We start from the raw sequence: 11702 nt of genomic DNA, 5'->3' as shown, positions 1-11702 counted from the left end.
ATGGGTTCAAGCCTCACTTATATCATGATTTACCTTAATTCATCTTGGCTCTCCTTGATGATGAGTAACATTACATTCATCTTGGAGAGAGAGGTGTAGTAGGGCTGGAGGTGCGCTAATGTTAGTCGGGTGATAGTGAGGAGCCTCGTCGACCACACCACCAGCCGACCCTTCAGGGACCACTTCACGAACGAACCCACGAATTCAAGTTCATCACTTATCACTACAATTGTAGAGTATGGTGACAGCTGACGTATCTAGCGGAATAAAGTCCTGTTTCAATGTGAGAACGGATAATTTTTTTATGTGATTTGCAGCTTAATCTTAAACTTCATTTTTTTAATTGTCTTAAAATGTAAGGAGGGAAGAATATTGTTTGTTCGAGGCTTTAACTCACAGATGGTAGGGCATATACCTATTCACTTTTACTGCTATTCTATGCCGCCTCACTACTACTACTGCCTCTACTTTCACTAGAGTTACCTTCCCCTTCTTTACCAGCTCCCTCTCGCCTTCTTTCATTATCGATTTTCCGAGACTTGTCAGCTGTTCAAGCTGGACCAAAATGTCATTACTTTCCAGTTGGCAGTGTAAGAAATAAGTGACGGTGTTTCTGATGCTATTACATAATGTGAAATTAGATCCAAAAACTGCCCTAGTAGGGACCCCACCCCCCACAAATCCTAGCCATCAGTAAATAAACTTTTGAAGATTCTATACCTGGTCTATCTGTAGGCATGAAATATCTGAAAAAAAAATTCGACGTCCAGTTTTAACCATAAAAAAGATTACCTCGACCTTGTCACCAAAGGTTTATGTTATTTTTCTTCATGTAACCTTTTTTTCACCCTGAAATGTGTTATTTATCAGTTCAGGAAAAACCAAGCTTCAACAGATCTTTGTTGTACAGATCTTTGGACACATTGGGAAACAAAATGTTAGTTACACCTAACCAATAGAAAGTGATTAAGTGCTAGGAAGAAGAAAAACTGGCAGGAAATGACAAAAATACTCCAGCCCCTGGTAGCCTTATTAGACTGAAGGCACAGTCAGTTGCCCCCATCTCAAAAAAAAAAAGAGTAAAATGCAATGTTTGAGGCTTTCACAGAAACCCACACAAAATATCATTTTAACAACGAAGTGGATACCAGGATACCAGGGAACAACTTATTTAGATAGGACAGAAAGTACAGGCATCAAGGTAGGGTTGGCTTGTATTTCGCACAGTCGCACATTTGCTCAGGATTACTTAACACCACAAATGATGTGACTGAAGTTTTTTGCAAAAAAGACTGACATCCAAAACGTAGTCATTGTGGTTGTATATGGTACGCCAGATGCAGCTTCATAACAATTCCAGGAACAGATAGTGAACATTTTGTCCACTCTGCAATATCTTCTAAAACTCACCCAACATATCTTATTGATAGGTTATTTCAGATTTCGACTTTTAAAATGGAAGAATGTGGCAAATGTTACAGCAGAGATAACCCCAGGAAGCAGCTCAAACGAAAATTCTCCCACACATGTACTATATTAAATCCAAATTCACTTTAAGCCAGGTAATAGTAGAGCCAACACGGCCGGAAAACACAGGAACAATACGAAAGACAATAAATTCGGATCACAACCTAATCGAAGTTGACTTCAATGCACAGGGATCCTGACCAGCCAAATGAGATCAGTTGTGATGGCTGTCATCACCTAATTCAACTTTAATAATAAGAACATCCAGTAGGATCAAATTAGCAATGTCAACGAAAAACTCTAGGGTGATGTAAGAAACGTGGATCTAAACAAGTAACTAGGAATGGCACATTTCCTAAGAAAAACAGAAAAGCAGATGCAAACTGGAAACAGAGAAACACTCCCTCTACAGGCAAAGACGAAGAATCACAGAGCTTCTCCAAGGGGCCATCCTATCAGGAATAAGGAACGAGGCACTGGCTTAAGAAACTGAAAATTTGGATATTTCCATAATTTCTAATATAACTAAGGCCACCGGACTTTGACTACATGAAACGCCTTTCGAGTACCTTAAGTACCATGAGGAGGGAGCACAGTCACGCGGATCAACCCAGAGTCACTAAAAACATCGGATGTAGCTACACTCTTCAAAGTTGGCACAAAAGTAATTGCAAAGAATTGTAGATCGATACCAGTAATGTACTATATCATCAAATTCTTTGAAAGGGTTGTAAGAGGCAAGGTCACCAGTCACTTGGATATCCAAAAACTACACAACCCAGGGCAACATAGGATTAGGGCAGGTAGCTCCTGCATCGCACAAGTGGTGGATTACTATGACATGGTCTTGGATGCACTGGAAGACAAAGTGGATGTAGTATACTCAGACTTTACAAAAAGCCATCGACACGTGTGATCATGGTATAATATCATGCAAAATGCGTGATAAAAGAATAACGGGAAGATTGGGTAGATTAATTTTAAACATTCTAACCAAAAGAACACAAAGAGTAACAGTAAAGAGTTAAGTCAGAGGCGACTACTGTGAAAAGCTCTGTTCCACAAAGTACAGTACTTGCTCCCATCTTTTTCCTCATCCTAGTATCTGACATAGACAGAGATGTCTATGTCAGTTACTGCAACTTCCTTTGCTGACAGTGACAGAATTTGCATGAGAGCCATTCATGGAGGACACTGTAAATTAATAAGAGGATATAAATCAAGTAAGCAAACAGGTCACAGAAAAAAAATATGAAGTTCGATGAGAAAAAAATTAAATTACTCTACTGCAGAAAACTTTAGGAAATTAAGACTAGATCGAACTTTAAAACAAATTCTAACCTCACAATAAACGGGAAACTGATGTGAAGAACTTGGGAGTGAAAATCAGAGGATCTCACCTTCAATGATAACAGCAATGGCATTATCACATCTGGTAGGAAAATGATAGGATTGACAATGATAACCTTCAGATCAAGGGACGCCATATCAATGATGATTCTTTCAGAATCATTCGTTCTCTCTAACGGCCCCTTTCCAGGCAGACGAAATTGCAGACAAGGAGAATTTACAGAAAACTTTCACTGATGTGACTGGTCCACTACTGGGACTATTTGAAGTGCCATGATCTGTACTCCTTGGTATGCTGGAGAGAAAGATATACCATAATTTACACCTGGAAAATCCTAGAGCGACTAGTCTCTAATCTGCTCGTGAAAATTATTCATCATGAAAGCAAAAGACTCGTCATGTGAAACAACGTCATCATAATGAAAAACAGGGGTACGTCTCTCAGCATACAGAACAAGGATTACCAATGACCCATATCTGTCTTCAAGAGGGAACTAGAGAGACACCTAAAGTCAGTACCTGATAAGCCAGGATTTGGTTCATACAATGAATCGCGTGCGATCGAAGTAACAGTCTCGTTGATTAAACCCTGATTCACCGTGAGGCCTTGTCATGGGCTGGGCCGCGGGAGCGTCGACCCCCAAAACACCCTCCAGGTACACTCCTAAGTGCGGCTTATTTGTTTATTATTCCAGTAACGGTATTGTGAATTTTTATTTTTCTTGCGATATTTTAATTCTTAGTTCCCCAAAACTTAAAAAAATATTTAGGCATTATTACATGGTAACATCCACGTGGCAATTATTGATTTAACACAGATTTAAAGTGAAGGTTGCCTAGTACTTTAAGATGTGATTTTATGCTAAGTTAAAAATGACGTGACTTACTTTCCTAAGAGGAAATGGACATGAATACATTCACTCATAAAGCCTTTATTGACAACTCTTCGGTTCTTGGTCTTATATCAAGTAAACAATGTCACCATAGAACCGTTTTCAATAAAGGTGCTTGAAGTTCATACATTCCTGTCCATTTTCCGTGCAAGAGTTGGTCTTTCCTGCCTCCTTATTACTTACTCTCCTAGCATGGGGGATCACTTGTGACACTTGAGTATCCGTCTTGTTGATGTCCAGGACACTCACCTCTGCCTCAAATGTCCCAACACCTGCTGGGATGTCTAGATGATCTATTATCTAAAATATACAAATTTTTCGTGAATAAAGGACATTCGATCGATGGCAGATTTCAATATTTGTTTAAATTTGCTCACACTTATTTATTTAGGAAAATAAAATTCTTACGGTAAATATAGTAGATGCAGAGGTGGTGCCATCTGTGAAGAAGAAAATGGAGTGACTGAACTGAGACTGGTCGGTCAGTACAGCCTTCACCAGCAACTCCACTGATGATGACTTGTGTTTACCTGATGGATAAACATTTTTGGTGTTTGCTAATGTTAACTATTAGTTTTCCTTTTGTCAGTCTAAGTGCCAATCATTTTCTTACCAGAGCAATGCTTATTGTTTATATATTCGCAAAAATTTGCTTGAGTTCTCCTAGTCTGATTACTAAGATTAACTGATTGATTAAGTTCAGATGACAAATGAGGAGGGAGTGATTGTGTTGCTGAGTTACTTTTTAAAAAGTGACAGAGAACAGTTAACAACTCGTCGCTAAATGTACAATGTTTGTAGTCTCAGTCATATAAAGCCCTTTCTTATTATCAAATGAAAAATTTTTAGAGATCATGAAAAATTGCAAACGCAACAGTCTAATATAGTTTCCCTTCCACGGAGGCGCTCATACATCACATGTGAGAAGCAATTATACATTCACGTGCAGAGCAGACGGAAGTTCAAGCCTCCGCCATATCTTGCGCTGAATGATCCACACTGACTGACGAAATCTTAATGACACGATTGCAAACAAACCATACCCGGGACGGTCTGGAGTTTCGAGACACTCTAATAGCGGGTTCAAACCCCACCCGTGGTATGATTTGACCCACACTGGTTTAGCGCTTAACATGAGTTATAATAATAATAATAATAATAATTTTATTATTCTTATGCTCCTTATAATGGGTAATTTCAACCACAATGAAATGGATGACTAACCGGTAACCACAAAGGGGACTGGAAACCTGGAATGCTAAGTTGATTTAGATAATTATGAAAAACTGTACATGTCAGCATGTTTGGAACGTGACAACAGAACCTTGAGGAGACGAACTAGCAAAACAAGAGCTAACTTGAAGTGCAGGCAAGAATGATAGGGGACGTGCTCCAATAGACCCGGTGTAAAGGAAGCACTGGGTAATGCTTCTTGGATTTGGTAATAAATAGCCAAAGATCTCTAAATAAATCTTAACAAATAGCTGCTAATTAGCTAATACCTGACAACTTCAGCTAAGAAACAGGTTAGGTTTGAGAATATCTTTACCGGGAAACCCTCGTGTTGATGGGCATAGTTATCTCCATAGATAAACTAAACGAGAACGAAAGCTGCATTCAGTCAGTGAACACAATGATTCTGCCCACTGCAAGTGTGAGAATACCATTACTTACCATTCGTAGTGTTACGAGATATTTCAATGTCACGAAATCTATTTTATAAACAGACAAAATGCTATGGATATATATACAGCTAAACAGGAACACCTTTAGACTTCATTCAACTGTATTTTTTTTCTCGATATATTAACATTGGAAAGGAAGTCTTGGAAGAAACTAGTGCATTACTGTTCAGAAGTGTGGGAAACGTTCTATGAGAGTTAAAAAATACCACGTAACAGGGAATTCCAAACATCTGCCTCTTCATCATGTCCACGAACTGACTGGTCCCCACAAGGAGATAGCACATTTTCAGGTGCTAGTGTGCTCCCCATTTGGGTACAGGTTCCTATGGTGTTACCATCCTGAACGTCACATGGTGTATCGGTCCCATGATCGGGCATGTGTCTCAACTGCTTCAAATTTGGACATGTTAAGATCTACTGCTTTGAAGAGTCCACATGTGATAAATGCGCTAAACCTCACTCCACAAGAAATTGTCACTAGCCTTGTAAGAGAAGTTTCCTAAAGTTGTGTTAACCAACAGGTGTAAGGGCCTGGCACCTTAACTGAAAAGCGGGCCCTCTGCCAAGAGGAGTCACTGAAACAAAGAGAGCTGATCTATAGAAAATCCACCACTGATAGGCGCCACTAAACTGAAACGTCTTCAGTTGCTAATACCAACACCAAAGAGCTGGCATAAACACCATCACAGCTACACTTTCACATATGATACTACTCAACGATGATTTCCTGCTCACACGTCAAAAGCATGTTAGATGACCTGATTCTTTCATAAAATCTTTACCACTGACCTACTTCCTCCTACCGTTCTCTCATTCTCTTCTATCATTTGGAGAGAACGAAGTAAAGGATCGAAACGTATTCAGTATAAATCTCCTGAATGCATGCATTAGTGTCCTCATGCACTAGTGTCCTCATGCACTAGTGTCCTCATGCACTAGTGTCCTCATGCACTAGTGTCCTCATGCACTAGTGTCCTCATGCACTAGTGTCCTCATGCACTAGTGTCCTCATGCACTAGTGTCCTTCCATCCTCACTAAAATATATCCTCATGTCATTACTTCCTCACATCAGATCACGACACCAGTTTATACATAGTAATCAAAATAATATAACATTATAATATTTTTCTTTCTAAATTTAGCAGAAATCTATACTGATATACTTAATTAAAAGTATTAATCTTCAGTGCATAAATTCAAATAATTTACTTGATTTAGGAATTTACATAATGTTTTTCCTATGGTTGTACATCCATCACTACATACATATAAGGTTTAACAAGTACCTTGATAACAATGGTTTAACAACAAAACACATCCAGGTACATTATTTTAATTATTATTTTTTTATTATTATATACCCAGCATTAGTATGAAAACACTTCTGAATATTCTTATTCGTTTAATTTTTTCCCATATATTAAATATTAACAGCACTAATTATAGAAGGATTTCTTTGTTGCTATAATCATGTTTTTATAATTAAGAAAATATATTATAATTAAAATTATATTGATAAGGAAGGAAGGAAGGTTCATAATTTATAACAAACTTTCGTAAGACCAGAACAAATTTATAAACTCTGCAAATTTTGGTAAAGTTTAGTTTAACTAGCGCTTCATGTGCATATTCCTTACACAAGTGTTACGTGAAGGACTTAAAATGTACACATTGATAGTAAAATATAAATACATACATATATATATATATATATATATATATATATATATATATATATATATATATATATATATATATATATATATATATATATATATATATATATATATATATATATGGGCTAGTAACCCCTTTTCCAGTAAAGATTACTAAAAAGAATAAGAAGAAGAAAATTGTCAAAGTGGGAAGTCTGAATGTGCGTGGATGTTGTGCAAATGATAAGAAAGAGATGATTGTGGATGTTATGAATGAGAAGAAGCTGGATGTCCTGGCTTTAAGTGAAACAAAGCTGAAGGGGGTGGGAGAGTTTCAATGGAGAGGAATAAATGGGATTAGGTCAGGGGTTTCAAATAGAGTTACAGCTAAAGAAGGAGTAGCAATAATGTTGAAGGATAAGCTATGGCAGGAAAAGAGGGACTACAACTGCATAAATTCAAGGATTATGTGGAGTAAAATAAAGATTGGATGTGAAAAGTGGGTTATAGTAAGCGTGTATGCACCTGGAGAAGAGAGAAGTGTAGAGGAGAGAGAGAGATTCTGGGAAATGTTGAGTGAATGCGTGGGGAGTTTTGAATCAAGTGTGAGAGTAATGGTGGTTGGGGATTTCAATGCTAAAGTGGGTAAAAATGTTATGGAGGGAGTAGTAGGTAAATTTGGGGTGCCAGGGGTAAATGTGTAGAAAGAAATTTGGTAATAAGTAATACATATTTTTTGAAAAAGAGGATAAATAAATATACAAGGTATGATGTAGCACGTAATGAAAGTAGTTTGTTAGATTATGTATTGGTGGATAAAAGGTTGATGGGTAGGCTCCAGGATGTACATGTTTATAGAGGGGCAACTGATATATCAGATCATTATTTAGTTGTAGCTACAGTTAGAGTAAGAGGTAGATGGGAAAAGAGGAAGGTGGCAACAACAAGAAAGAGGGAGGTGAAAGTGTATAAACTAAGGGAGGAGGAAGTTCGGGCGAGATATAAGCGACTATTGGCAGAAAGGTGGGCTAGTGCAAAGATGAGTAGTGGGGGGGTTGAAGAGGGTTGGAATAGTTTTAAAAATGCAGTATTAGAATGTGGGGCAGAAGTTTGTGGTTATAGGAGGGTGGGTGCAGGAGGAAAGAGGAGTGATTGGTGGAATGATGAAGTAAAGGGTGTGATAAAAGAGAAAAAGGTAGCTTACGAGAGGTTTTTACAAAGCAGAAGTGTTATAAGAAGAGCAGAGTATATGGAGAGTAAAAGAAAGGTGAAGAGAGTGGTGAGAGAATGCAAAAGGAGAGCAGATGAAAGAGTGGGAGAGGCACTGTCAAAAAATTTTAATGAAAATAAGAAAAAATTTTGGAGTGAGTTAAATAAGTTAAGAAAGCCTAGGGAAAGTATGGATTTGTCCGTTAAAAACACAGTAGGGGAGTTAGTGGATGGGGAGAGGGAGGTATTAGGTAGATGGCGAGAATATTTTGAGGAACTTTTAAATGTTGAGGAAGAAAGGGAGGTGGTAATTTCATGCACTGGCCAGGGAGGTATACCATCTTTTAGGAGTGAAGAAGAGCAGAATGTAAGTGTGGTGGAGGTACGTGAGGCATTACTTAGAATGAAAGGGGGTAAAGCAGCTGGAACTGATGGGATCATGACAGAAATGTTAAAAACAGGGGGGGGATATAGTGTTGGAGTGGTTGGTACTTTTCTTTAATAAATGTATGAAAGACGGGAAGGTACCTAGGGATTGGCGGAGAGCATGTATAGTCCCTTTATATAAAGGGAAAGGGGACAAAAGAGATTGTAAAAATTATACTCAGTTTACTGAGTATACCAGGAAAAGTATACGGTAGGGTTATAATTGAAAGAATTAGAGGTAAGACAGAATGTAGAATTGCGGATGAGCAGGGAGGCTTCAGAGTGGGTAGGGGATGTGTAGATCAAGTGTTTACATTGAAGCATATATGTGAACAGTATTTAGATAAAGGTAGGGAAGTTTTTATTGCATTTATGGATTTAGAAAAGGCATATGATAGAGTGGATAGAGGAGCAATGTGGCAGATGTTGCAAGTTTATGGAACAGGTGGTAAGTTACTAAATGCTGTAAAGAGCTTTTATGAGGATAGTGAAGCTCAGGTTAGGGTGTGAAGAAGAGAGGGAGAATACTTCCCGGTAAAAGTAGGTCTTAGACAGGGATGTGTAATGTCACCATGGTTTTTTAATATATTTATAGATGGGGTTGTAAAAGAAGTAAATGCTAGGGTGTTCGGGAGAGGGGTGGGATTAAATTATGGGGAATCAAATTCAAAATGGGAATTGACACAGTTACTTTTTGCTGATGATACTGTCCTTATGAGAGATTCTAAAGAAAAATTGCAAAGGTTAGTGGATGAGTTTGAGAATGTGTGTAAAGGTAGAAAGTTGAAAGCGAACATAGAAAAGAGTAAGGTGATGAGGGTATCAAATGACTTAGATAAAGAAAAATTGGATATCAAATTGGGGAGGAGGAGTATGGAAGAAGTTAATGTTTTCAGATACTTGGGAGTTGACGTGTCGGCGGATGGATTTATGAAGGATGAGGTTAATCATAGAATTGATGAGGGAAAAAAGGTGAGTGGTGCGTTGAGGTATATGTGGAGTCAAAAAACGTTATCTATGGAGGCAAAGAAGGGAATGTATGAAAGTATAGTAGTACCAACACTCTTATATGGATGTGAAGCTTGGGTGGTAAATGCAGCAGCGAGGAGACGGTTGGAGGCAGTGGAGATGTCCTGTCTAAGGGCAATGTGTGGTGTAAATATTATGCAGAAAACTCGGAGTGTGGAAATTAGGAGAAGGTGTGGAGTTAATAAAAGCATTAGTCAGAGGGCAGAAGAGGGGTTGTTGAGGTGGTTTGGTCATTTAGAGAGATGGGATCAAAGTAGAATGACATGGAAAGAGGGGTAGGGGTCGTCCTCGAAAGGGTTGGAAAGAGGGGGTTTTGTGGGCGAGGGTCTTGGACTTCCAGCAAGCGTGCATGAGCGTGTTAGATAGAAGTGAATGGAGACGAATGATACTTGGGACCTGACGATCTGTTGGAGTGTGAGCAGGGTAATATTTAGTGAAGGAATTCAGGGAAACCGGTTATTTTCAAATAGTCGGACTTGAGTCCTGGAAATAGGAAGTACAATGCCTGCACTTTAAAGGAGTGGTTTGGGATATTGGCAGTTTGGAGGGATATGTTGTGTATCTTTATACGTATATGCTTCTAAACTGTTGTATTCTGGGCACCTCTGCAAAAGCAGTGATAATGTGTGAGTGTGGTGAAAGTGTTGAATGATGATGAAAGTATTTTCTTTTAGGGGATTTTCTTTCTTTTTTGGGTCACCCTGCCTCGGTGGGAGACGACCGACTTGTTGAAAAAAAAAAAAAAAAAAATATATATATATATATATATATATATATATATATATATATATATATATATATATATATATATATATATATATATATATATATAAAATATGTATATATATATATATATATGTATATATATATATATATATATATGTATATATATGTATATATATATATATATGTATATATATATATATATATATATAAATATATATATATAAACATATATAAATATACATATATATACATATATATATAAATATATATACATATACATATATAAATATATATACATATATATATATATATTTATATATATATATATATATATATATATATATATATATATAAAAATATATATACATATATATATAAATATATATACATATATATATAAATATATATACATATGTATATATATAAATATATATACATGTATATATATATAAATATATGTCGTGCCAAATAGGCAGATCTTGCGATCTTGGCTTAAACAGCAACGATCATCTTGCCATATAGGACAAGTGAAAATTTGTGTATGCAATAATTTCGCCAAAATCATTCTGAACCTAACGAAAAAAATATATTTGATTGTGTTTGTTTAGTATTAAATTATCTTAAACGTATTTAAAATATATTTAGTTGGGTTAGGCTAAAATAAATTGCTCTTGTTATAATAAGGTTAGGTAAGTTTTCTAAGATTCTTTTGTTGCAAAATTTAAAATTTTTACATTAACATTAATGAAAAAAATATATTTTTAAACGTATAAGAGAAAATTTCAGAAAGGGCTTAATTTTAAATGAGTTCTTGCTAATTGACCAGTTTTACATATTCGGCACGACATATATATATATATATATATATATATATATATATATATATATATATATATATATATATATATATATATATATATATATATATATATATATATGTCGTGCCGAATAGGCAGAACTTGCGATCTTGGCTTAAATAGCAACGCTCATCTTGGCATACAGGACAGGCGAAAATTTGTGTATGCAATAATTTCGCCAAAATCATTCTGAACCTAACGAAAAAAATATATTTCACTGTGTTTGTTTAGTATTAAATTATTGTAAACAAATCTAAAATATATTTAGTTGGGTTAGGCTAAAATAAATTGTTCTTTTTGTAATAAGGTTAGGTAAGTTTTCTAAGAATCTTTTGGTGCAAAATTATAAATTTTTACATCAACATTACTGAAAAAAATACATCTTTAAACGTATAAGAGAAAAT

At 36.2% G+C, this 11702-nt stretch overlaps 1 protein-coding gene across 1 annotated transcript in view; it reads right to left on the bottom strand.

Annotated features, from left to right (window-relative positions):
* LOC138852789 (glutamate receptor-like) overlaps window positions 1-5773 on the bottom strand; it is a 40443-nt gene extending 34670 nt beyond the window's left edge. The window contains exons 1-4 of the mRNA XM_070085668.1: window positions 5602-5773; window positions 4119-4240; window positions 3894-4010; window positions 34-257 (exon numbers count right to left, since the gene is read on the bottom strand). Coding sequence (XP_069941769.1) covers window positions 34-257; window positions 3894-4010; window positions 4119-4240; window positions 5602-5773 — 635 coding nt within the window. The remainder of the gene's footprint in view (window positions 1-33; window positions 258-3893; window positions 4011-4118; window positions 4241-5601) is intronic.
* Window positions 5774-11702: the final 5929 nt, after the last annotated feature.

Source organism: Cherax quadricarinatus, chromosome 16 (genome assembly GCF_038502225.1).
Source record: "Cherax quadricarinatus isolate ZL_2023a chromosome 16, ASM3850222v1, whole genome shotgun sequence".
Classification (NCBI taxonomy): domain Eukaryota; kingdom Metazoa; phylum Arthropoda; class Malacostraca; order Decapoda; family Parastacidae; genus Cherax; species Cherax quadricarinatus.
This window is presented reverse-complemented; position numbering and strand designations above follow the sequence as displayed.